Below are 26,317 nucleotides of genomic sequence, written 5' to 3' on the forward strand. Positions count from 1 at the left end.
TTCTTGGCATCTGGTATCTTTTCTTCATGAGTAAATCCACAAGAATATATTTGCTTGGTTTGCCCAAAGAATTGTTCCTTCCTGTGTACTCATTCGTATTCTAAACTTCTTAAACATAGGGTTTTATTTTTCTCTCCACATAGCAGCTAGTACACAATAGATTTTCAGAATGTTGCTGCCTGAAAATAGTAAAAAGACTTGTGCGGTGATTACTATACTAGAAAATTTTTCAAAGGAGTGTGCTGTAATTTTCGAGAGTTAGGGGGTGCCTGGGTGGCTCAGTTGGTTAAGCATCTGTTTTCAACAATGATTCATCATGATCCTGGAGTCCCTGGCTTACATCCCTTCTCTGAACCCTACGTTGTCTAGCTCCCTGCTTAGCAGGGAGTCTGCTTTTCCCTCTGCCCTTCACCCCACTTGTGCTTTCTCTCTTTCAAGTAAATAAGTAAAAAAAAATTTAAAAATTTAAAAAAATATTTTGGAGATTTAGTAATGCAGGAATTTTATAATAAATTTTGGTAATAGTGCAGTGGCCACTTAATTAAATTTGAATGTGTTTTAGTAGTCAGACACAACTTTTGTTATGTATGCATGTTTATTCTATATTGATTACTTAAAAGACAGGATTTTTAGTTCCCACAGATACCATGCAAGGTGCATATTATTCCCATTTTACAGATGAGAAAATTAAAATTAAGAGGGTTTAACCACTTGCCTAAGATCAGCCAGCAAATAAAGAGCAAACTGAGGGTTTGACACTCAGGGTCTGTCTGACTCCTAAACACAGACTCTAAACAAAGGGTAATAGGATAGTGTGTGTATATTTGAGGATTTTTTAAAAAAGATTTTTATTTATTTATATGACAGAGAGCACAAGCAGAGGGAGTAGCAGAGGGAGAGGGAAAAGCAGATTCCCCACTGAGCAGGGAGCCAGACATGGGGCTTTATCCCAGGACCCTGCGATCATGACCTGAGCTGAAGGCAGATGCTTCACCTACTGAGCTACCCAGGTGCCCCAAGGATTTTTTTTAATCTAATTTTGTAGATCTGATATAGAAATCATTAGAAAAACGTTATTTTTCTTAGTAGCATGGAAATTCCAGGTGTTTGCTGTTCATAAATTGCTTTGAGAGAACATTTTTTTTTCTACTTGTTCTCCTTAGAAAAGTGAGAAATCTGTCTATCAAACGGAGAGAATGAGTAAATATATTATGTAGGTGATTTTTTTTTTAAAGATTGTATTTATTTATTCATGAGACACACACACAGAGAGAGAGAGAGAGAGAGAGAGAGAAGCAGAGACACAGGCAGAGGGAGAAGCAGGCTCCATGCAGGGAGCCTGATGTGGGACTCGATCCTGGGTCCCCAGGATCAGGCCCTGGGCTGAAGGCAATGCTAAACCACTGAACCACCCAGGCTGCCCCTGTAGGTGATTTTTTATGTCTTCCTAGAACCTGCTGTCAGAGACCCTAATTGAGCTGTATTGATAACTATTGCTTTACCTTCTTGTGTTCTCACTACCCTAAATTTCTTGTGGGCAGAGTCTTTATTCTAAGCAGAGTATCCAGTAATTTTTTTTGTTGATTAAATAAATGAATGGCATATTGATAGAAACTGTTGAAATTTTGTGGTCCCCTATACATAATAGGCACTTGGTAAATGTTTCTAGAATAGAATAATGTGAGAGTTTCGAGGCTTGAATTCTGGTCCTCATGACTGTTCAGGTATTGTCCCTCTCATCTTAGAGCCTTAGTTTCTTCATAAAATGAATGCTTGGACCTGATGCTTTCCAAAGTTGCTTCTGCCTGTTGTCAGATTTTATATCTTTGTGATTTTAAATACTAAAGGAGTACATATTTTTTTTTTTAATTTTTATTTATTAACTTATGATAGTCACAGAGAGAGAGAGAGGCAGAGACACAGGCAGAGGGAGAAGCAGTCTCCATGCACCAGGAGCCCGATATGGGATTCGATCCCGGGTCTCCAGGATCGCGCCCTGGGCCAAAGGCAGGCGCCAAACCGCTGCGCCACCCGGGGATCCCCTAAAGGAGTACATATTAAATTAGACAAGGAAGAAGGTGGGGTATCATGGGGGTGATGAGGTTTGGAAAAGCTTAGTAGAGAAGGTCAGTCCTGAATGGTCCTTGAAGTGATGGGGTAGGGAGGGTGGCCTTGGGAGTTCAGGAGAAAGGAAGGAATACGTACTGGATGGGTACAGTTCCTTCATGAGGATGCTTGTGGGAATGGACCAAGTATATTTGGGGCAGAGCAAATAGATTTATTTTAATAGAAGGGTGATGAGATGCAAGCAGGCTAGGAAATATAGGATGGGGACAGTCTGGAGGCCTTGAGTATCAGTTTGGTTCTTAACCTCTGAGAAATAAGGAGCTGTTGAAATTTGTTTGCTTTTTAAGGAGGATCACTGGCTGGACCCAGGGAAGTAATGAAATCAGTTGCAAAGCCATTATGGGGATCCAGATGTGAGGTGATGGTGGCTAGAACTGTCAGGGCTCAGGCAGTGGAGCGGCAGGGAAGGAGGGCAGAGCTAACACGGCGGTGCCTGCAGTGGCCTCAGGCATTTTGCTCAGTACTTTTTATATTACCTCACGTTATCCTTATGGTCACTCTGCAAGGGGAGTGGGCTAGTTATCTACTGCTACACAGCATATTACCCCAACATCGTGGCTCAAAACTGCACATTTATCATTATTATCACAGTTGGAATGTGCCAGAAGTCTGGATGAGTCCCTGCTGGGACCTCTGGCCCAGGATCACTGACAGGCTGCAGTCATCTATCCCCAGGCTGGATTAGGAAGGGTCAGCTGCCAGCTCATGGGATTGTTGACAGGGTTCAGTTCCTTGTGGGGTTGTTGGTCTGAGCCCTCAGTTCCTCCCTCCCTTTCTTGCCACAGGGGCCCCTGCATAGAACAGCTTACAACAGGGCAGTTTGCTTCCTCAGAGTGAGCAGGCAAAGGGCAGGGAAAGGGAGTGATAGTGAGCACGCGCCCCAGCACTGCGGAGGCCACAGTCTTGTGACCTAATCACATTTCTAGATTTTGTCCCTTAGAAGCAACTCACTAAATCCACCCCACACTCTAGGGAAGGTGCAAAGTGTTGCGAGGACCGCAGGAGAGGTGGCTGGGGAGGTAAGTATGGGGAGGGGGCGCTGTCATGCCCTTCCCGCCCCCCCCCCCCCCTCAAATCCCTAAAGTTTTTGAGGGATTAAAACTCATTTCCTTTTACAGGAGTGAAATATCCGAGCAGCAGTGGTTGTTTCCAATGAGCATGGTGGGTTTTGTGGGTAGATACACAGATCTTTAAAGCATGGCATTCTTGAAATTAAAACCCTCTCTAAGGTGAGAAATTGAGAAAAATTATATTGACCATATCACTGTGAACAGAATGACCAGAACTCAGCTGTCACTTAGTCTGAACTGGATGTAGTCACTACCAGTGGGTTATAGAAACGGCCAGAATACGATCAGTTGTATATGTGTGGCTACTCATAGACTAGATCTATGGTAAGTGTCCATTTTTTTTTTTTTTTTTTACATTCCAAACTTTTATATTCCTTCTGGAAATAGAATTATTTTAAAGGTGGGAAACAGATTGTGCTCGTTTCACTTTTGTTATGTCTGGGATATTTCTAGTCTCTCTTGCACACAGAAAAATCATTGTTAGTTTCACGCAGTTTAACTTTATAGCAAGATTCTGTTGCAAGACACTTTTGGAAACTGTCCCAGATAAACACTCTCTCCACATAGCTGCAGAGAGAACTGCTATCACCACAAAAGAAAAAGTAGGGGGGGTGGTTTGTGTGCTGGAAGGAGTTTCAAAGCGGCAGTTAGGCTTTCAAGTAGCTCATCAGTTGATTTGCTTCCTTCAGAATCTGTCCCCCAAATCCCACTGGCATTCTGTCACTATCAAGACAGGAATATTAATCATTAAAAAAAAAACAAAAAAAAAAGCACTGACCTTTTTTTTTTTTCTTTCTTTTTTCCTTTTTTTTTTTTTTCCCCCGGTTGGCTAAAGAAATGACATCCCAGGCTTGTATACTTCAAGATGCCCAAGAAACAAATCCTCAGCATGTCAGCCCAAGTTCACCTTCAAGCAGCCAGTTTATTAATGAAAACTCCCAATTTAGTGAAAGTATGAACTCAGTATAAAAATCCTTTTCACTTTTCACAAATATCACTGTGGCTGATGACAACCTGAAGAAATAGAAGGGCTAGTGTTGTGATTCACCTCTTAAAGGTTTACTTTGCCTGCAGAGAGAACCTTTGGGTAGCGAGGTGCTACACGGACATCTCAAAGTTAACATTTCCTAAAACGAAATCCCAATTTCCTCCTTTAGATTTTATTCTTTGCCAGTCTTCCCTGAAAATGCTGCTACCATCCATTTTTTTTTCAAGCCAGAAATCTGGGTATTGTCATGGATTCCTACCAGTTATTTCTAATCATCAGAAAGTTCTATTGGTTCTACTTCTAAATATGCAATGTTAGAGATGCCTGGGTGGCTCAGTGGTTGAGTGTCTGCCTTCAGTTCAGGTCCTGATCCCAGGTCTGGGGATCGAGTCTCGCATGGGGCTCCCTTCTATGCCCCTCCTAAGCACAAGGAATCCGCTTCTCCCTCTGCCTATGTCTCTGCTTCTCTCTCTCTGTGTCTCTCATGAATAAATAAATAAAATGTTTTAAAAAAATGCAGTGTTGGGGCACCTGGGTGGCTGAGTGGTTGAGTGTTTGCCTTTTGCTCAGGTTGTGATCCTGGGGTCTTGGGATCGAGTTTTACATTGGGCTCCCCACAGGGAGCCTGCTTCTCCCTTGCCTATGTCTCTGCCTCTCTCTCTCTCTGTGTGTCTCTCATGAATACATAAATAAAATCTTTTAAAAAATAAAATATGCAATGATTTTTGTCTATCTCTCCATTTTCAGTGTCATTGCCCCCAGCCAAACTGCCCTTGTTTCTTGCCTGGATTATTGACATGGCCTCTTTGCTGGTCTCCTGCTTGCCCTTTGGTTCTCTTCCATATTTCTTTAGTTCTCTCTTCCCTCCTATTACCGGTTGAAAGCTTTCTCTTGATTTTAAAACAGAACCGAAACTTTATGCTTCATATGACCCAGCCACTGGTTCTCCACAGCCTCCATCTGGAGAGCTGGTCACACTGGCCTTTTTTCAAGTCCTAAAGCACATCAGTTTCATTCCTACCTCAAGATCTATGTATTTTCTGCCCTTCTGCCTGGAATGCTGCCCCCTCACCCCCACCTCCCACCTCTTTATAAAACCGATCATTCTCAGATCCCAGCCAAAAGATCCCCCTCTTGCAGAAGCCTTCCTTGGCCACCTTGTTATTTTCTGTTGTAATTCCTATATACTCCCCTTTCTCGCAGTCTCAAAACTTTTACCTATATTTCCTTTTGTCTCATTTATTTGCTTACTGGTTTACTGTCTTTCCTGATCATGGAGATGTCACATTGCCTTATTACTCTCGTTTCGCCAGAACCTAGCCTAGAGCCCCACTACCCAGCAAGTGCTGAATAATTAGTTATTGAATGTGTGAAATCGCCTGCCATCTCCAAAGAACAGGTTGAACCTGGTTAGGTAAACATTTTGAGATTTAATACTGAAATTTCGAGGATACTTCCCATAGGTGTTATTCTTTATGTATTTCCATTTAGAAGACAACCACCACAAAATAAAAATAAAACCCCCTAAGTATTTCTCCAGACTTGGTTATATGACTGATTTTATCTTCCTGGAGATTTTCTATTTCCATTTGTGAGTAAGAATTACTTTAGTCCTCAACTACTACCTTAACTAAAGACAAGCCAGCTTTCTGAATCAAGGATCTTTTAGTAAATTTGTATCCTCATGGCCACACCATCATTTGGTAGCTGCCCTTAGGTGCTCACGGACAAGGTACTCCCTTTAATGGCAGGATAAACCATAAAGATTGGTGGGAAGATTAGTGGGGAGTAGGTTTGCCCCAGGCAGAGAGAGCCTCAGCTGGTATCACAAACAATGCTTTTTATCATTCCATCTGGTTGGCTCCTAAAAGCAGGATTTTTTGCAGAGTGTAGATCTGCAAAAAATAGATCTGTGGCAACACTGGTCAAGGCTCCATTCTCCATTCTAGAAAACTATTTAGAAAAGGAAAAAAAAAAGTATGCAACTGAACCAGATTGTGGGGTATAATGTTTTCCATCCTCATGGAGATTGTGTTGTTAACCAAATTAAGGTTGTTGGTATTGATTGGCTTAACATTATGCTCACCACTCTGTGTCCAGCATCTCCATCACTATGGCTCTGTGAGGTGGGAGGAGGCTCCAGTCCACGGAGAAATCTGGGGTCTAAGGGGATGAAGGGTCTTATTCAAAGTTACTCATTAGGTGGAAGAGCTGGGATTTGAACCTAAATTTGTTTGGCTTGAAAAAAAAAAAAAAAGGAAAGGAAAGAAAAGAAATAGAGAAAGGAGAAAAAGACTCAATTAACAATTAAAAAATTTTCCCAAGCTCTTTAAATGTACTATCTACATATTTTGTTCCTTTAGCCAAAGGCTTTTTGAATTTGTTGAACTCAAGCATCTGAACCTAAAGTCTATTTTTACATACAGGTTTTATGCATATGCATATATAAATGTGTGGGTTTTTGCAGAAGTTATTCCCCACTTCTATCAGGTATATATATTTAACTTCATTCTATCTATATACACGGACATAACGTATATAAAAGCAGGGTGGGGGGGGGTGGTCCATATGTCCCAGTTTCACTGCTGAGCTGCAGTCAAAGAAATACATTTCAGCCATCAGAAGTAAAATAATTCTTATTTTCACTTGTATGCCTTGAAGGACATGAAGAGGTAACCGGTTTGTAACCTAGAGCAGCTCTTGGGAAATCCCTTAGCCTCCGCTCGGCCTGCAGAGGCTCCCTTCCATCTCAGCCCCCACAATACTCATCCCGAACTTGGCTTCTCTCTTTCTTCTCCACCCTCTCTCTTAACTATTATGTAGAAGAATTAAACCCCTCACCAACAGTTTAGTTTCTCTGTAGAAAGGAACAGACCCAGCACACAAGGAGGCATTTTACTTAGAAGCTTGAAGGGTGGCGATGGGGCTGTGGAGAAAGACTGGAAAGTTGGACATGAACCATTTCTTGTAAGAGTTACACGTTAGTGGGGACCTAGTGGGGCACCTGGGTGGCTCAGTAGTTGAGCATCTGCCTTTGGCTCAGGTTGTGATCCTGGGGTCCTGGGATTGAGTCCTGCATTGGGCTCCCTGTAGGAAGCCTTCTTCACCTTCTGCCTATGTCTCTGCCTCTTTCTGTGTGTCTCTCATGGATAAATAAAATATTAAAAAAAAAAAGAGTTACATGTTCGTACTTATAATCCTTGTAATAGGTACCATTTTATTTGCACATATTTATATGGGTACAATACTTGGCTTTCTTGCACATCAGTATATCATTTGTGATGCCCTTTTAGGCATTAGATAATTATATATGCTTAGTTTGTGCCAGGTACTGTTCCACATGCTTTTTTTTTTAAAATTAATAAATTATTTATTTATTTATTTATTTTTTATTTATTTATGATAGTCACAGAGAGAGAGAGAGAGAGAGAGGGGAGAGGGAGGCAGACACAGGAAGAGGGAGAAGCAGGCTTCATGCACCGGGAGCCCGACGTGGGATTCGATCCCGGGTCTCCAGGATCGCGCCCTGGGCCAAAGGCAGGCGCTAAACTGCTGCGCCACCCAGGGATCCCCTCCACATGTTTTATATGTATTAACTGACTTAATCTCCACAAGGGCCTGTGGGTAGCTACTATATTTCTCCCTAATTTACAGATGGAGAAACTGAGTCGCACAGAAGGTAAGTAATGTGTACAAGGTCCCACAACTAATAAAGGGTAAAATTAAATGAATTAAACTCAGGTGGTCTGTCCTCAGAGTTTATTTTCTTTTTTTTTTTTCAGAGTTTATTTTCTAAGACAATTGCCAAACTGCCCCTTGTGTGAAATAATAAAGTTTTTTTTTACTTCATTATTAATATTTTTAAACATTTATTTTCAAAACTAATGTGGAGGTTGATAGATAGTAAGATGACATCTGCGTGTTCTGCCTGTTGTGAACGTTTTCCCTGCTCTGCATGGTCGGTGTGATAGCTGGACCACTAGCTGGGCTCAGACTCCTCCTGCTGTGTGAAGGTCTTCAAGGTACCAGGATTTGGAAGACAGCAGTTTCCTTTCTTTTTTTTTTTTTTTTTTTTTTTTGCAGTTTCCTTTCCTACTTCCTCAGCACAGAAGCTCACTTCCCTTCAATGGATGGGCGGTTGCTGTTTCCAACTAAGGATAAGCCCACGTTGGATTTCACAAAACATGAAGCCGCAAACAAGAAAACGTAAAAGTGGAAGAACAAGGTTGGGTAAGTGAGTGTGGGAGTGGAAATAGTCCATCTTTTGTTCACCTCTTTCTTCTCTGCACCAGGTGCAGCCCTGTGAGTTTCCTTGAAGATCCTATATGTCTGTTTCCTTGTGGTTGGTCACCTTCTCATCAGTGAGGATCAGGATTAGCCTGTTCCTAGATGGTGAATGTCCATACTTGTCTATCCCTCTACTCTGGTTCTGCTGGCCACTCACTGGATTCTCTCAAGAAAGAGCAAGGACGGCAGATGCCAGGAAGCCCTGCCACTTCAGTCTGACCTCCTGAGCGCAGGGGAGATAACATTGTTGAATACGACACTGTTTCTTTTTTCTTTTTTTCTTTAAGATTTATTTATTTGAGAGAAAGAATGAGAGAGAGAGAAAGCATGAGTTGGCGGGGGAAGGAGAAGACTCCGCACTGAGCAGGGAGCCCAACGTGGGGCTCGATCCCAGGACCTGAGATCATAACCTGAGCTGAAGGCAGACACTTAACTGACTAAGCCATCCTGGCACCCAAACACTCTCTGAGCCTGGCTTTCACGTCTTCCTCCACAGGGCTCCCAGCAGCCTCTGCTCATCAATCACACATGGCATCGAGCCACACTGCCTTACCACCTCTGACTCAACTTTGAGAACTAGGTGTGGATGTGACAGAGAAATCAAAATGGAGACCCACCCACAAGAGGGCTCAGATGCCACCTAGACCAACCCTGTATGGAACAGATGAGAAACCGGAGCAGAAGGTCCCCCTTCTTTCTGAGCAGGAGAGCTGGAACTTCACATGTTCCCCGCCTGTGAATCCAATGGCCTTGTGTAACTGCCTCTGTGCTGCATTGTCTGCATTCAGCTCCCCAGATTTCTTTGAGTCTCAAAGTTTCCAGCTTGAGAGTGTTTTTACTGAGGCCCCAATAGTTGTCCCAACTTCTACACTGAACCTGAGATGTAGCCAGGCTGAGCCATGATGGATAAATATGAAGCTTGTCCCTTGCTTTTGGGTCAGGGCTCACTGCAGCTTATCTCAGAGGTGGCAGCAGGGAGTGGGTGTGGAGGAGCACTGCTGGAGCTTGTGTCCATGAGTAACACCTGTACCCTGTCCTTATCATAGGACCCTGGGGGGCAGGTTTTCCTGGGGGGTGCTGGGGGATGCAGAAGCCACGCAGGGGGCCCTTCAGGTATCCTGGTTGATGCTGCAGGCTCTGAAGTGGTCACAACCCAGCCTCACCACTTACTGAGCAACTCTGGACAAATGATTTCTCTGTCTCTGCCTGAGTGTCCTCATCTGTAAAACAGCTATATCTTCTAGGATTGTCCTGACGATTAAATGGGATGGTGCACTCAAAGCGCTTAGCACAGTGCCTGGCAGTACTAATAACAGCTACCAAATGATGTCATAGAAAATGGCAGGATGAGGCGCTCCAGGAATCTGTCACTCCACCGCAGCAACCTTTAAGCTGGTAAAGACTGTCAGAGTGAACTTTCTCAGCAGTCTAGGATCTAAGAAAAGAAAACTTCCAGCTATTAGAGGAATGCTTAATGAGGAAAGAAGCTGCTAAATTTTGAAATTTAAGAAAATCTGTCAGGTAGCTGGCTTGCTACTGAGATAACAGAAAAGCGATGTCAATGACCACACTCAACAAGGAATGCAGTCTGCACGAAATAGTTGAGAAAAGTCAAGCAACAAGCAGCAGCATGTCCTGGAGAGGAGGCTGAGCCCGATTGCCAGAACCACCATGTTATAACCTTTAACACGTCCAGTTCTTAACAAAAATTAAAGACCCGCACGTAGGAAAGTGTGACCTATTCACAGGGAAGAAGAAGAAGTTGACAGAACCTGCCCCCAAAGAAGACTCGTTCCTGGATGTTGGCATCCTGGAATTCAGCATAATTATTAAAATAAAACTGTTGCCTATTACCAGGATATTACTGGAAATCTCACACTTCTGTTAGTTTTACATTGTATTATGAGTGCTCTAAATATTTTGCCCATTTCTTAGTGGGAATTACCATTAGGGGAAAAATGACCAGTTTATACTGAGGAAAAGTAAAATTGGTAAAACTCTACCCTTAGATCTGGCTTTGAAAATATACACTCCCACCATTCTTTTAATTTTTTTTAAATGTTCACATACATGAATAAAATTAGACACCAGGTTGTACTTTAAGTTAGAGTAATCACTCATTAAAGACATACTTGAATTTAACACATTCATTATTCTTGTTTGAAGTATAGCTTATTTGGTACGCCATAGGAAATAATCTATTTATACCATAATATTTCCCTATGGTTGGTTGCTCAGACATGGTACATTCCTGTTTTCTAGCCCTTCACATACTACTGGTATGACCAATAACATCAAGGCTAATCAAGGCTAATCATTTTTCCTTCCCTTGTTGGGTGACATGAGACACAGAAGGTCTGTGTAGCCTGAGTGGGGTTGGTCAGAAATCTGAGGTCATCTTGAAAGTGAAGAAAGGTTTTTTTTTTGTTTTTTTTTTTATCCCTCAGAGACTCAGGTGTAGAGGAATATTTGACAGTGAACAAAAGTTTACACTGGCCATGGAATTGGCTGTCAGCTTGTGATACCAAGAGTCGGAATTCTGGGTTACACCCAGACCAGGTCTAAGTAGTTAACAAAAAGCCTAATTAATGTTCTGAGAGATCCAGTTGAACATCTGTGTGCCCTGAGTCCACCAGTGAGTGGACTAGCTACCCTCTCCACCAAGTGACCTCCAGGTCTCTGTTTTGGTCCAAAGCAGTGGCAGTAGAGTTGTACATTTGAGAATGTAGAGTCTTCATTTGCACACCTATCAGAGCACTGGCTTGAGACTGAACGTAGGAGGATGCAGTGGGCGCAGGACCAATTATTCTCCTAGCTTCCTTCTAGGAGAGGAGTTTGCTGGTGAGAAAGACTAGGAGGATCTGAATGGCACTTGTGATGGGGCAGAGGAAGGTTCTGTTGGCCAAGTTGGTTGTTCTTGGGATCGGGTGTGGGGTTGTCTTGGTTGTGGAGATGTGTTCTGTTGTTGGAGTTGATTGTAGGGTTGTTGTGGTTGTGGAGATGTGTTTTGTTATCGGGGTTGAGTGTGGGGTTGTTGTGGAGATATGTTTTGTTGTTGGGGTTGGATGTGAGGTTGTCCTGGTTGTTGAGATCTGGGAGGTGGTTGTGCCTGGAAAACAAAACAAAACAAAACACAATGGCATTAGGACCTCTTTTGGAGGGGGAGACACTAGAGAAAGGAGGCTAATCTGACAAAAGGCCAGAGCCAGAAATTCATGAGCAAACTTCAGTCAACACGTCTCAGTGGCCAAGTGTATGTAAAAGAGGAGGAAAACTAGGGAGTACAGAACGTCAAGGAAGAAAAAACAAATAAGAAACACTCTCTACCCTTAAGGTCTATCCAATCCTATGGGGGGGAGGGGAGGAGTTTATACAACTACTGAATTTATTGTTGGGTGGGTAGTCTGTCCTCAAATGTCTTCATGTCCTTAATGTTATATTAGATCAATCAGTGCAAATATGATCCAGAATGGCACAGATTTTTCCTTACTAATTTCAAAGGTTGCACATAAAGTTGATAAGAACTAGATATCATCCAGACCTGAGGACAGCTACCCCCACTCTAAAGCAGGTGCTTGGAGGCCCCATCCAGACCCCTGAATCTCTTTCTTTTTTTTTTTTAAAGATTTTATTTATTTATTCATGAGAGACACAGAGAGAGAGAGAGAGAGAGAGAGGCAGAGACACAGGCAGAGGAAGAAGCAGGCTCCATGCAGGGAGCCTGACGTGGGACTCGATCCTGGGTCTCCAGGGTCATACCCTGGGCTGAAGGCGGCGTTAAACCGCTGAGCCACCCAGGCTGCCCCCTGAATCTCTTTCTATGGTTTCAGAGGCACTGCTTATTGTCCTGTGCAGGGGTCTGACCATCCTTTGGTTTTCTGAGGTTGCCTTGCAGAGAGTTGGAGAGAACCAGGCCAGGGGCTGATCCTGGAAAAACTGGAGCTTTGTTATGATGCCTCCAAGAGTATGTGGATCAAAGAGAACTATATGGAAAGAGGAGAGAGAAGTCCCATGATTTGCTCAGGCCCAGGCACTCTACCCTGGCGGGAGGGTGCCTACCAGTTACGAGGCATTGTTTTAACTCATTTAGTGTTTCCCAGGGCAGATGTTTCACCAATATCCCACTGAGCCACAGAGTCTGAACACAACTCCTTCCTTCCTTCCTTTTTTTTTTTTTAAACTGGATTTTATTAGTGTGGACCTAAGGAATCCTGATTGGAAACAAACATTTTCTTTTTTTCTTTCTTAGCATTTACATGAGTATTCATCTTGAAAATGTCCTTCAGGAAGAAAATAACACCCCAGTCTTTTCACAGAGGGAAACCACCAAGGAAGCCATGAAGGCATTCATGTAATAGTTTCCTTAGGCAGAAACACTTTAAAATTTATTGTTGAAAATAGATATCCCTTGTGACTGTATTTGCAGTGTATGGCCAGCAGGAAGATGGGCAGCATGCTGCACGTATTTCAGTACTGGGGGGCTCCCAAGGAAGATCTGTTATCTGGACATTGAGAAAGACCAATGTTTCTTGTTCTTGATTGAACTTTGTATTTAAAAACTTCATTAAGAATAAAAGATTATTGGGGCACCTGGGTGGCCTAGTTGGTTACGTGTCTCCCTTGGCTCACGTCATGATCTCAGGGTCCTAGGATCGAGTCCTGCTTCAGGCTTCCCTGCTGAGTGGGGAGTCAGCTTCTCTGTCTACCCTTCTGCCCCTATTCCTACTCTCCTACTCTCTCTCTCTCTCTCTCTCTTTCTCCCCCCCTCAAGTAAATAAATGAATATTTAAAAATGATTGCCTTTATAATTTTGATGTAAGTCTAAGAAAAGTGAGAGGAAAGTGTAAGATGTGGGCTATGAGTCCTAGTTTCTCCATTTACTTTCTTTGTGGTTTCAGACAAGTTACCGGTCTTTCCTGGACCTCAGTTTCTTGAATTTGTTTCAGCTCCCTAGAAGGAGGCAAGAGAGAAGGAAGACAACAGAGAAGGGAGGAGAAGGACAAGGAACTTCAGGATAATTGGAAGTTGGGGACGACAACTTATGAAAGGTCAGTGGAAATCCCTTGTGGTAGTGGTGGTGGCCAGAGGCTACTCTGAGAACTAAGGAAAGTATGAGCATTTCTACACTATTAAGGCTTCTTTGTGCAAATCTCCCCTTCTTCCCCTTGAGCCCCTTGGTTAGAGTCTGCTATACCTAGGAAGGCTTTGTGCGAATGGGAATTCTTTGTGGAAATTAAAGGGCTGACTCTTTTATCCATCTATGTGGTATTGGACATAATGGCTCCTGAGGCAGCAGGAGTCTGGAGCCACAGGTGGCTGTGAGAATTAGAGGCCCCTAGGAATTGGCAAAAAATCTTGGGAATGGCTTTTGTTTCCTACAGGGTGTAGGATAAAGGGTCGAGCTGTCTTCTGTAGGTCTCAGGTATTAGGAAACTCAACTGACATCTGGATAACACATGATTAGAAGATTCTTCTGGGGCCCTCATCAAGTAATTTTCCAGGCTGACGGAAATGTGTAAATAGACCACAGAAGAACTTACCTTTTCTTTCTAGTTGCAGAGAAGAAAATGTAGCCACATCATAGAAATTAATAGCGAAGGCTCTGTGGAGGGTAAATCAATGAGAGATAATGGTGAGGCTCTCAGTTGTGGAACTCCCAAGTCTAGCTCCCTTTTCTGCCTTCCCAGAGGATCCCAACCTTAGTGTTCTCTCAAGCATAATCAACAGATCATTGTTGGTCTGGTCAATATTGTCTTGACTAAGATCCTCCGTGGTCTTGCTCCAGTCAAGCTCTTGTCCATCACCCACCCCCCACCATCTTCAGCATCTGAACTCCCCACAGGCTGGAACGCACACCTGGTCACTGTTCAAGCCAATTCCACCCATTGTCTCCGGCCTGGTCCCATCTGCCTATATACTCAACAGTGGCCTCTGTGAAGCCATATCTCCCTGTTGTCATTAACCCAGATGGAGCTCCATTAGAGAGACATGCCCCTCAACTGCACTGCCTTGCTGTGAGCCAATCCTGCCACAGCAGGAGGACAGGTTCTATTGTTAGCAATGCCTGATGCATAGGAGGTGCTTAATGTTCATTAAACAATCTGTACAGCTTGTTGTGCTGTTCTTAGATCAGTGGTTCTGTTATTATTTCAGTCTCTTGTTCATACTTTGAACAGTTGACTAATGAGAGTGCTCCAGCCACAAGTCAGTCACCGTGCTTGGTGCCGAGGGGACATGGGTGGAGGAGACAGGCAGGGTTCTCACCCTTGTGGCACTTTACCGTCTCTTCAGAGAGACAGACTTGAAACAAAACAATCAATAAACAAGTTAAATAATTAGATCCCAATTGTGATATGTGTTATGACAAAGCAGTGGAAGCTATGAGAGTGAAAACAGGAAGCTGGAACTTGACCTGGCTTTAGGGAATGCTTTCTTGAGGAGTGATGTTCAACATCTGCAATTATTTCCATAGAGACCCTGCCTACCCAAAACTCACTGTGGAGCCCTGTGGGCAGGAGCCTCTTCACATCCCATTGGGCCCCCCACCCCAGCACAGTGAGCTCCCTGCTCTCTGTTCTCCCATCGTACATGCTGCTCCCCTTTCCTCTTAGGCGTAGGGACCAAACCAGAGAGGCCAGTGCAGTTTAAGAGAGGTCTGGAGACTGCACTGTGGGTGGGAATGTGCTGTTTCTGTGGCAGGTTGTCACAGTTGGGCCTTTTATCTGTTGTAGCATGGAGTGTGAAGGCTTTAAGGAGGTAAGAGAAAGCAAAGTCATAGCCTGGACTAATTTTTGCTGGCTTCGAAGAGGCTGCTGTCCTCCTGAGTCTGGAATGTAGCAGCTCCCTTAGATTTCCACTTTCCGAAGTCACTGTGGGCAAAATTACCTCTCTAGGGCCAGCTATGTCCAACCAGGCCTTTGGCAGGAGAAGGCAGGATGGCTTGATAGCATCATCACCACCAGTGTCCACAGAGACCCAGGGGACACGACCAGGGTACATGGCTTGACCTGCCCTTTCAGTACAAAGTGGCAGTCTGAAAGTGTGAGGGCCTCTCAACATGGACACCTGAAGTAACCTGGATAACATTGCTAGCTGAGAGGAACGTCTTTTTGTTCAAGTGTAATGCAAGCCCCCAGGTGGCTTCACTTCACAATCTGAGCATGTCCATTTTGTATGACACTAGGAAGCCAGTTTTATGACACAATCATCACACTTGGTGTTTCCAAAATGAATCTGTATTTTAAAAAATGATTCTCCAGAATTTGAAGCAAGCAGCATGGCTAGTGACAAAGATCTTTGCTTAAACTTTTGTCAGGCTCTAGAACCTTCTCAAGCCTATCTGTGCACTTGCTTGTAAAATCCAGTTTTAGTAGGAACACTGCTAAGTTAGTTGAGCAAGTACCTTTCACCCTTTACCCCGAATACCTAGTCCTTCCTCCTCTACCACTCCCAGGGAATACCTGAGGGCCCTGGCCTGCTATCTGCAAGAATCCTGTTAGGTCAGTTTAGCCAGAATCCCCCTTATAAGGCCTTAACTGTCTCCTCTCAGTGACTCCCACCCTGCTTCTTGGCTATAATTCCCACTTGCCCACATTGTATTCAGAATTGAGCCTGGTCCTATCCTGAAGTCTCTTTCCCCAAATAAGTTTTGTTTTCATTTGTTTCTTTGCCTGTTTGGCTTTAACCACCGTACAGCTGTGACCAGAGCTTTCTGTCTATGATGAGTCTGCCTGGGGGTTTGTGCATGTGTGTGAACTCCTGTAGGTAGAAGGTAGGACAGAGAAAAGGCAGAAAAGGAATTCAGCTACTAAATTCTCCACATCATGTCTAGGGTGTTTTGAATTGTCCAAGGTCAGTGTAAAACTGCATAAACCCCATCTGCAGTTGTAAAAGCCCAAAGTAAATCACATAGAGATAGATTCTTACTGTAGCGTGATTGTGGTTATGTTCGTGGAGTTAGGAGATACCCAGCTTGCTGTGAAGAGCTCGTCACTCGGGTTCTCCAGGTGATACAGGACACTGTTGTTGCAAAGCTCATCTACTTTTTCCCAGAGGCCTAGTGAGTTGTTGTTCTCATCCACTGCTCGCAGGACCACAGAGGTGATGTTGGCATTCACAGGAACCCACACTAGGGGGAAAGGGTAAGGAACCAATCAGCCATCTGTGCAGTCAGACAGGATGAGGATAGTGAAATCAAACATCAGTGTGAAAAAGGAAGTTACCAATAGCGTTGTACATATAGTATCCCATTTTATTTTATTTTATTAAAGATTTTATTTATTTATTCATTAGAGACACACACACACACACAGAGGCCGAGACACAGGTAGAGGGAGAAGCAGGCTTCATGCAGGGAGCCCAACGTGGGACTTGATTATGGGTCTCCAGGATCATGCTCTGGGCATTGTATCCCATTTTAAATGAAGTTGAAGAAAAAAGTCTGGAAGGAAGTATAAGATCTTACTATGGTGATTTCTTGGTAGTGGGATTATCCATTATTTTTATTTTCTTCCTTGTGCATTTTTGTGTTCTCCAAATTTTCTCCAGTAAAAGGTAAACAAAAGAAGACATGTGCGCCTGCTCTGGTTTTGTTGTGTCACAGGGGTGAGATCCTGGCTGGCTCTTAACCTCCAGAGCCAGGTTCCTGTCTGCCAGATGAAGGGGACAGCCTGTTCTGCCCTTCTCTCAGGGGGAGTGGAGTATGGGAAGAGGTGGCTCAATGCATGGGAAAGGATCAAGTGGGCCCCCCGGGAAGTGTGTCATGACATAAAGGGACCGATAGTGCCAAGTCAAAGCAGAGTCCATTTCCTGGTCCCAGAAACACTGATGCCCTTGGCCTCTGTTGTTGAGCATGAGGGAATGGGTGGGGTCTCTGAGCCTCAGTACCTGTCATATAATCCTAGGGCTTCCTGACCTTCCCCAGTCAGGTGAGTCTTCCTGCTGACTTAGCCTAGGGTATGGTCACAGAGACCTCATTCACACTGGCTGATTCCAGTATTCTGATGTGTAACACAGAGGGAACTTCAAGAGGACACTTCATTCAGTCTGTCCATTTCCTTCATTAGAAGATCCCTTCTGGAAGAATTTCTCAGTGCTAAAGGGTTATTCTCCAGGGCCCTGTCAGCCACCCAAAATTCATTCAAAGATTCTTTTTACAAAGCAAAGAAAATCGAGCAGGTAGCACAGTAGGATCAGCCAGTTCTAAATAAGAATTTTAGCTCTCCCACTTAGGAGAGGTCATTTCATCCCTCAGCTTTTGTTTCCTTATTGTTCATTACTCACTCCACAAGTGTATATCTAATGCCCACTCTGCAGCAGGTCTGGTCCTAGGTCTGGGGATGATGACATCCCTCATTATAAGGAGATCACACTACCTTATCTTACAGCATTCCTGGGAGGAGCACAGAGAAGAGTGTAAGACTTTAACACATGATGGGTGTCAGATGAATTGCGATTGTTATTTATCTATTTATTTTTTAGCACAAAACATTTCTGTTCTGTTTGTGCCAATCAAGGTAGGCTGAGCCAAACCCCACTGGCCCTGACTTGCCCAGTGAGAAGCTGACAATTCTAGATGTGTGCACAATGGTGAGATGGATGGTGCTCAGTGGTGCTGGCCTGCAGAGAGCACCAAGTCTGTCAGTCCTCCCACGGGCAAACTCTTGTCTCGCCATTTTTTCTGCTCTCCTTCTTGCCTTCTGGATTCCAGCTTCCTCTTTTCCCTCCTAGGCATCTGTCACTTGGATTTCTGGCCTCTACCTTCTCTCTTCAGGACATAGCCAGATCAGATTCCATGCACAGCACTTCCATCAGGACACAGTACTCTCCAGAACTTTCAAAGTGCCTGTCTTTCTAAAGAATCTAGACATTTCTGCCTTGTTCACTTCTGTTGATTATAATACCCAACACATGGCTTTTATGACCCTCCTAGCCTAACGGACTGTGCTTTTCGCACTTCTGCTCTAGGGGCAGCCAGCCCTCCTCTGGTTCTGCAGATGTACCTGGCCCACACCAACCAGCCCCTGGCCTTTTCATGTCTGGAATCCTGCCTTATCACACATTCCATCCCTGCTTGCTCTCCAGGACCCTGCCTATGTTCCACCTCTGGGCCAGTTCAGCCTCCCTTCCTCTCACTCCTGAAACATTTACATTTGTTATTGTAGAGTTGAGTACTTAATTACATTCTATCTGTACTATATACTGTGGTTTCATCCATGTCAATATGTGGCCAGCCAAACACTGGAGACCTGGAAGGCACTAAATAACTACTCATGGATTAATTTAAAAAGTTGTGTGCCCAGTATTATACAATGCCCTTAAAGATGAAGGTTCAAGAAAAAGGCAAGCAGGTTATAGCCATCTTGCCCACGGAGGCGGATGCTTGCCCAGCACAAGCTTAATATAAATGTCACTGTGTCGCGGGTTTCTTTCACTGATATCAAGACAGACCCAGGGAACCTCTTCTAAGATCCTGCCTGAGCTGCACTTGTGCCGTGGAATGTGACAAACCATTTATGCATGACTTACCAATGTAGACACAAACCCTGAAATTAAAAAAATTTCAAAATCAAAATAAAGAGAAGCAGTTGGTTTCTGTGGGTCTTTACCCAGTCTCTCCAAAAGTCTCGAGTCCCAGTGCTGTCCTGCAATGACACTCGTACGAGGCAATCATGAAGCCTGTTATGTAGTATAATCCTAGGTGTGGAGTCTGGCACTTCACATCTCCGTGAGCGTAGGATTTTGACTCTCAAATCACTCACACAGTGATTCAGTTTATCATAGAGCTTTAGCACATTTCTGTTCTGAGATGAAGTCAGATGAAGTTTGGAGAAGTGCCTGGCACGAAGTAGGCATTCAATGAACCAGAGTTGGTCTCCTCCTCCTTTCCCTTTCTCTCTACTCTACCCAACCCCTCTGTAAACGTTTGATTTTCCCCTCACCCAGCATGTTCCCTTTCAAGGAGTCTTATGGATCCTCTCTTGACTGTTCATTCTCCTATCTTGATACTTTCAGAAGGCCCCCATTCTACATATCTCCCCCACAGCATCTTCACAAGATGGGTTTCTTTTCCTTCCATTTCAACAGCAAAATCCCTCACCTTGTGTTATGTTATCTTACGTCCCAAGTCTGTGATCTCTTTTGTAGCAGTCCCTCTGACAACCCCCAGGTCCTTCTTTGTGTGCGAGGTCACACCTATGCTTTTTTGTCCTCATCTTGAATTATAAGGTTATCCTCCCTGGCTTGGTAGGACAAGATCCACTGCCTGTGGAAGTGGGTGGGATACAGTGACCCAAGTCACAACTGAAGCCCTTAGTGACAGACCCCATGAAGAAAAGAAAGAAGGACAAGCTGGGACAAGTGTGTGAAAACAGACAATAGTTGTTCTCCTGCCCCAAGTCTGGAATCTATGGTTCATGGGTGTGGACATCACCCTGGTGCTCTAGGAGAACAAGATGACACAGTAGTGAGACAGCAGGCTCTGAAGCTAGACAGCCTGGCTGAACAGAGCTGGACAAATCTCAGCTGTTACTTAGGTTCAGATATTAACAATGCTACCCACTACGGCCTGGGTAGAACTTTAACTCCCTTATGCTGCAGTTCTCATCTGAGAAAACAATAGCATTTACCCAGAGAACAGCATCCAGCACGTAGTAAGGAGTCTCAGCTCCCATTACCATAAGTGAGGGGCATAGAGTATCTATGGGCCAGGTATCTGAAACTAGACAGCTCTGGTTCATATCCCAACTCCATCCCGTAAGGAACTCTGTGACCTGAGCAAGTGACTAGCACTTCTACCTCTGTTTTCTCATCTGTGAAACCGGAATAACCATGGTATGTTATATGCCTAACAGGTTATCACGAGACCTAAATGCATGAATACATGTAATCATATTAAATGTTATTATGAAAGTAATCAGAAAGCACCTGTCTTGACTTACAGGTGTGGCTGATCCCAAATGGGATATTCGTAAAATGTTCCGAGGCACTTCGAAGAAAAGCCTTGGATTGGGAAGAAAAGACCGAGATTTAGGAGCTAGCTCTGCCCCTTATTAGCAGGGGAACCCTGAGCCTAACTTCTAACCTAACTTCTAACCTAACCTAACTTCTAACCTAACTTCTCTCAGCTGCAGGGCTGCTCATAAACAAGGTGTGAGAGGAACACTTTCCCTCCCTAGCTCACTAGAGTTTCCACCCACACACTAAAGGCAAACAGTGCCTCCCCGTGTTGTGCAACATACCATCATCCATGGTGGCATTGTTTTATCACATGGATGAACAGACCACACACTTTGGTGGACTTATTATCCCTGAAAACAATAAAAATGCCCACTTTATTTAAGTGTGAGAATTTGCCGCAGGTGTGCTCTTACTGGGGCTCAGTTAACCTGGGTATCAGGACTTAATGACTCCCAGCTCAGATTTGCACAGAGAACAGAGCAGAAACAGTTCCACCCAGCAAACTCTCTCACACATATTCCCTTTCTTTGTTTCTATCTCCATTTCCCATCTGGGTCAAAAACATATGTTTTGTATGATTGAGAGCAGGAGTGGAGGGGGAGTGCTCTGAAATTCTAGTTAACTCCCCTCAGAAGACAAAGGACAACAAAGAGAATGGCTTCTCCTCACCTGTGTAGTTTGTGTTGCTTTCGTAGACATCTGAATTGGCCATGATGCCTTGGCCAGTGGTGGTGACCTCACTGAAGAGCATGCAGCTGTCAATGTCATCTGCAGAGCTGGCCGAAGAACACAACAGTCCGAAGCATAGAAACAGCCTGAGTGGCAGCAGCATGGAGCTAAGGACTGCCATGGTCTTGACCTGTTTGGAAACTGCTGGGCCCGGTACTGGGTAATACCTGTGACTCTGCAGCTGTTTATATGCTCCAGGGCTGGAGCGTCTGTGTGAAGTCATACATGCAAATCTCCTTCCCACTCCTCCCTAAAATGAACTGGTGTCTGGAATTTGGCGCAGGATATCACCGAGGAGTGAATCTCATGGTACTCGTCAGCATGACCCTTTACAATTCCAGTTTTGCTCAAGAAGGGGAAGGTACTGATCATGGTTCTATTTTGCATCTCATTCATCTCAGCATCTGCTATTTGAAGAAAGCTGTTGAGAAAAGGCTTAGTGCTGGCAAAGTGAAATTCAGAGTTGAGTAATCACATACTTGGCCCATTTAGAAGCACCACACTACTCCCTGTAGGGAATTTAGGCATAAAAGCTCTATTTTCTTGGAATATTACATATCCTTTTCTAGCTCTCCTTTATTGAACATGTCTCCAATCCCAGTTTCTTTTGTGACTAGCATAAAATGTAGGAAGACTGTGCCTTTGGATTTATATTTATTTTTTGGAAATAAACAGCTTTGATCCACCTTGCTCTTGACACATTCTTCCATAGCACCATAGTACAAGGAAACTACTTAAAGAATTAGAAAATATGTTTTCTTGTATCTCTCCTCTGATTTTTATGATTTACTCACTGAAGGAGTATTATGTGAGTAGAAAGGAAATCAAAACAATGGAGAATTGAATCAAGATGATATTTATAAATGTTTCTTCAAGAGAAGCACATACAGAATGGTAGAACAAGGGCCTCTGAAAAATCTCCTCCTCCAGAAAAGCAATGAGAACAAAAACAGTCAAAATAAACTTTTTCAGAACTCTGGAAATTAAGCAAAGGTTTACAAAAATCTGACAAGCATTTTTTAAAGAAAAATGGCTGAATCTCATTGAACACAATGAGCATGGTGGCATTGTAACTTGGCTTATTTACACCCCTCTCACTACACTTCTGCACTAGCCTTAGAAACCAACAGCCTTGCCACTATGGGAGCCATGCAGACTGGCAAACTAGCAGCGAAGGGAAGGGGTCAGAATGGGCTTGGAGTGCTCCAAAAAGCCTCATTTCCAAAGGATTGTCACTATGTGACGTGTCTGGAAATTGCCTATAAATCTGAATTCTCAGGTTTTATTAGCTGACTACCAAGTGGACTCAGCAGAGCCTTCAGTGCTCCACACATGGAAAAGAAGATAGACTTCTTTAGAATTATTATTATTTTTTTTTATGGTGGGTGCCTGGTTTATTCAACTCTCAGAGCTCCATCCCTGGCCAACGAACAGAAGTAAATAGCTAGGAGCTGTGGGGCCCAAACAGAGCGGAGCTGTGCAGGTATCAGGAGATAAAAGGAGCTCAGCTAAGTAGCTAGAGCAGCATCAGGGCCAGGCGGAGCAGGAGAGGCCCAAGCACACAGTGCCCAGCCTCACTCATGGCCCCAGCATAGAACCTCACCACTTCCTCGTTGGGGTTGCCCTGGGCCGGGTCGAACCACATCTGGATGCAGCGGCCACTCCCTCAGCTGTAGTTGCTGACTTTGTAGGAGTGACTCAAGATTTCACTGCACAGAGCAGTAGATGTGGGGAAGTAGAAATGGAAGGGATGGCAGCCAGCTCTCTCTGGACACTGGTTATACCCTGAGGTCCAGTTCCAGCCCTTTTGCCAGTTGCTCTTGCTGGTGTAGGAGGTGCGGCAGTCCTGCCACCATTGCTTGCAGTCCTCTCTGCACAGGGTTATGTGCAGGATGTGCTCCTTGTGCCAGCCCTGGGTTCACCTTTTGAATCCAGAGCCCCAGGTTGGGGGAACACTCATATAGGCAGGTGTCCTGGATGAAGTCCTTTTTGCAGGCATTGATTTGCAATGGTTCCAGTTGAATCTGTACAGGTAGGAAATATCCTTATGGGCTTCCTGGCTGGTGTTGGTGAAGCAGCAGGAATTCTTCTTCCAGGGGCTGCACTGCTTATGCAGCTCGTCCTCTGGGCTTGGCTTTTCCTTGTGGTGCTTTGTGTCCATACAGACATTGAGAAGCTCAGTTCTGGGCCATGCTGTCCGTACTGCGGCCACCCCCACCAGAAGGAACAGCATCTGCATTGTCACCAGGTGGCCCATGTCAGTCTCTGAAAGAAGAGCTGTGGTCTGGGAGAGGAAGTGGTTTCTGGTCTGGCTCAGGCTTCTGCTCCACTCTACAGTTCCCCTTGCCCTCCTCCAGGGCACAGCTGAGGTTTAGTGGCTTGAATCCTGTGACAGGCAGGGAGGGTTAAGGCCTCAGAAGACTTCAGCAGGTGAAGGGCCATCAGACCCCCTCAGGCCTCTCTTCTGGCTTTATCCTTTAGAATTAATTTATAAAAGTCACTAAACAGACAATAGCAGCAGCAGCAGTGGCCACCGCAGCAAACAATAATAACCAACAGAAACTACAATAAACCCTGGGAAGGAGAGGTATTGCACATCCAGAATGACTACATTATATTTTTTAAATGTCCAGTTTCAACAAAAGATTACAAGACATGCAAAGGAACAGGAAACTATGGTCAATACACAGGAAAACCTCCCAATCAATAGGAATTGTCCTCGAGGAAAACTGGATATTAGACCTAGTAGATAAAGATGTTATCTCAAATATTATAAATATATTCAAAGAAGTAAAAGAAAGCAGGTCTAAAGAGTAAAAAGAAAGTATGAGAATAATGTTTCACCCAATAAAGAATATTAATGAAGAGATAAAAATGATTTAAAAAAACAAATAGAAATTCTACTGTGGAAAAGTATGATGACTAAAATGAAAATTTCCGTAGAAGGGCTTAACAAAAGATTTTAGCCAGCAAGAGAAAGTATCAGCAAACTTGAAGATTTTCAATAAAAATATAGAATAAATTTATCAAAATAAATGTAAGACTTCTATACTGAAAACTATGACACAGGACCCAAAATAGCCAAAATGGTCTTGAAAAAACAACAATAACAACAAAGTTGGAAGGCTCACACTGACTGAAATTTCAGAACTTACTACTAAGCTGTAATAATCAAGATAGCATGGTACTGGTGTAAGGATAGACATATATAAATCAATGGACTAGAGTGAAGAGTCCAGAAATAAACTCATACGTTTAGAATTAATTGATTTTTTTTGATAAGGCTGCCAAGACAATTTGATGGGGGGTGGGGAGAATAGTCTTTTCAACAAATGGTGCTGGAACAACTGGATATCCACATGCAGAGAAATGAAATTGAACCCCCAAATCATACTATGTAGAAAATTAACTCAAGGTGGGGTCAAAAACCTAAATGTAAGAGCTTAAACTATAAAACTCAGGGGAAAAAACAGGTAAAAAAAAAAAAAAAAAAAAAGAATGCCTGAAGTACAAGCAACCAAAGAAAAAATAGGTAAATTGGATTTCATCAAAACTAAAGCTTTCATTCTTCAAAGAACGCTATCAAGAAAGTAAAAAGACTACCCAAATAATGGGAGAAAATGTTTGCAAATCATCTGTCTGATAAGGGCCTACTACCCAGAATATATAAAGAACACTTACAATTCTTTTTTTTTTAACACTTACAATTCAACAATAAAAAGACAAGTATCATAATTTAAAAATGGGCAATGAATACTTTCTCCAAAGAAGATAAATACAAAAGATGCTCAGCATTATTAGTTATTAGGAAAATGCAAATAAAACCTCAAAGAGAATACCACTTCACAGCTACTAGGATGGCTAATTGACAGATAATAACTGTTGGTAAGGATATAGAAAAATTGTAACCTTCATGCATTGCTGGTGGGAAGGTAGCCAATTTGGAAAACAGTTTGGCAATCCTTCAAAAAATTAAACATAGAATTACTATTATAGGAACCAGCAACTCTACTCCTAGGTATATACTCAAGAGAATTGAAAATGTATGTCTGCACAAAAACTTGTACATAAATGTTTATAGGAGCATTATTCCTAAAGCCAATAGGTGGAAACAACCCAAGTATCCATTAATTCTTGAATGGATACAAAATTATGATATATCCAACAATGGACAGCTATAAAAAGGAACAAAGTATTGATAGATGCTACAACATGGATAAGCCTTGAAAACGTTATACTAAGTGAAAGAAGCTAGATACAAAGGATCACAAATGGTATGAAAGCACTTATATGAAATATCCAGAAGAGGCAAACTGACAGAGACCAAGTATTTTCCAGGGATGGGTGTACGTGTGTGTGTGTGTTTGTGTGTACATGCACGCACATGCGTGCGGATTTGTGGTTTCTTTTTGGGTTGATGGAAGTGCTCTGGAATTAGATAGTTGTGACAGTTCATAACTGTGTGACTATACTAAAAACCACTAAACAATTTTATGGTATGGAATACATCTGAGTAAAAGTTTTTACTTATATACTATTATATGTAAGCAAGTTGGGGGTAGTAAAAGGAATGCAGCAAAACTTTAATATTAGATCCTGTTTAATTTGGGAGAGTTTTAACCTATCTGGCTTTTAGTTTCCACTTCTGAAAATTGGGGCATTAATACCAATCTTACATATTTTTATGTATGTTCAATGAGAAATACATGTAAACTGTTTTGGAGGATGAGATGGGTCTGGCACATAGTAGCTGTATAACACATGTTCACATGTTGATTTGTTCCCTCCCTTCTGACTTTCCTTCCTTCTTTCACACCAGATTAAGGCAGTAGGTCAGAAGAAGAGAGAATATAGGAGCTTTGCTGTTGATATGGACATCACAGTGTAAACCTCCTTGTGAACTGGGGGCAGAGGATTGGGACAGAAGAGAAAAGTGATAAAGCAGAATTGTTCCATTCATTTACTGCATTGTGGAGCTCAGCCCTAAAGATGGCCCATATGAACTCACCAACGTTGCTTCTGGGAGGAGGGAGCTGCCTGTTGGCTGCAGGGACATATGTTGACAAAACAAAATTAATCTTTGATTGCTTCCAGAAAGGACTTCAGTTTTCTTGAGAATAGGAGACCACAAGAAAACTAGTTAAAAAAACAAACAAAC

The 26,317-nt window shown here is 43.2% G+C and overlaps 1 protein-coding gene and 1 pseudogene across 1 annotated transcript; both read right to left on the reverse strand.

The window, feature by feature from the left end:
- Positions 1-7,927: 7,927 nt before the first annotated feature.
- PLET1 (placenta expressed transcript 1) lies at positions 7,928-21,350 on the reverse strand. Its single transcript, XM_077893523.1, has 4 exons — positions 21,100-21,350; positions 16,399-16,600; positions 14,013-14,074; positions 7,928-11,581 (listed from the first exon to the last, which is right to left on the reverse strand). Exons 1-4 carry the CDS (start codon positions 21,278-21,280, stop codon positions 11,295-11,297), a joined length of 732 nt encoding a protein of 243 aa, XP_077749649.1. The 5' UTR covers positions 21,281-21,350; the 3' UTR covers positions 7,928-11,294.
- A 1,258-nt stretch (positions 21,351-22,608) lies between these two features.
- LOC144311261 (folate receptor alpha pseudogene) lies at positions 22,609-23,603 on the reverse strand (annotated as a pseudogene).
- Between the last annotated feature and the right edge of the window lie 2,714 nt (positions 23,604-26,317).

This window comes from Canis aureus, chromosome 3 (genome assembly GCF_053574225.1).
Source record: "Canis aureus isolate CA01 chromosome 3, VMU_Caureus_v.1.0, whole genome shotgun sequence".
In the NCBI taxonomy this organism is placed as follows: Eukaryota; Metazoa; Chordata; class Mammalia; order Carnivora; family Canidae; genus Canis; species Canis aureus.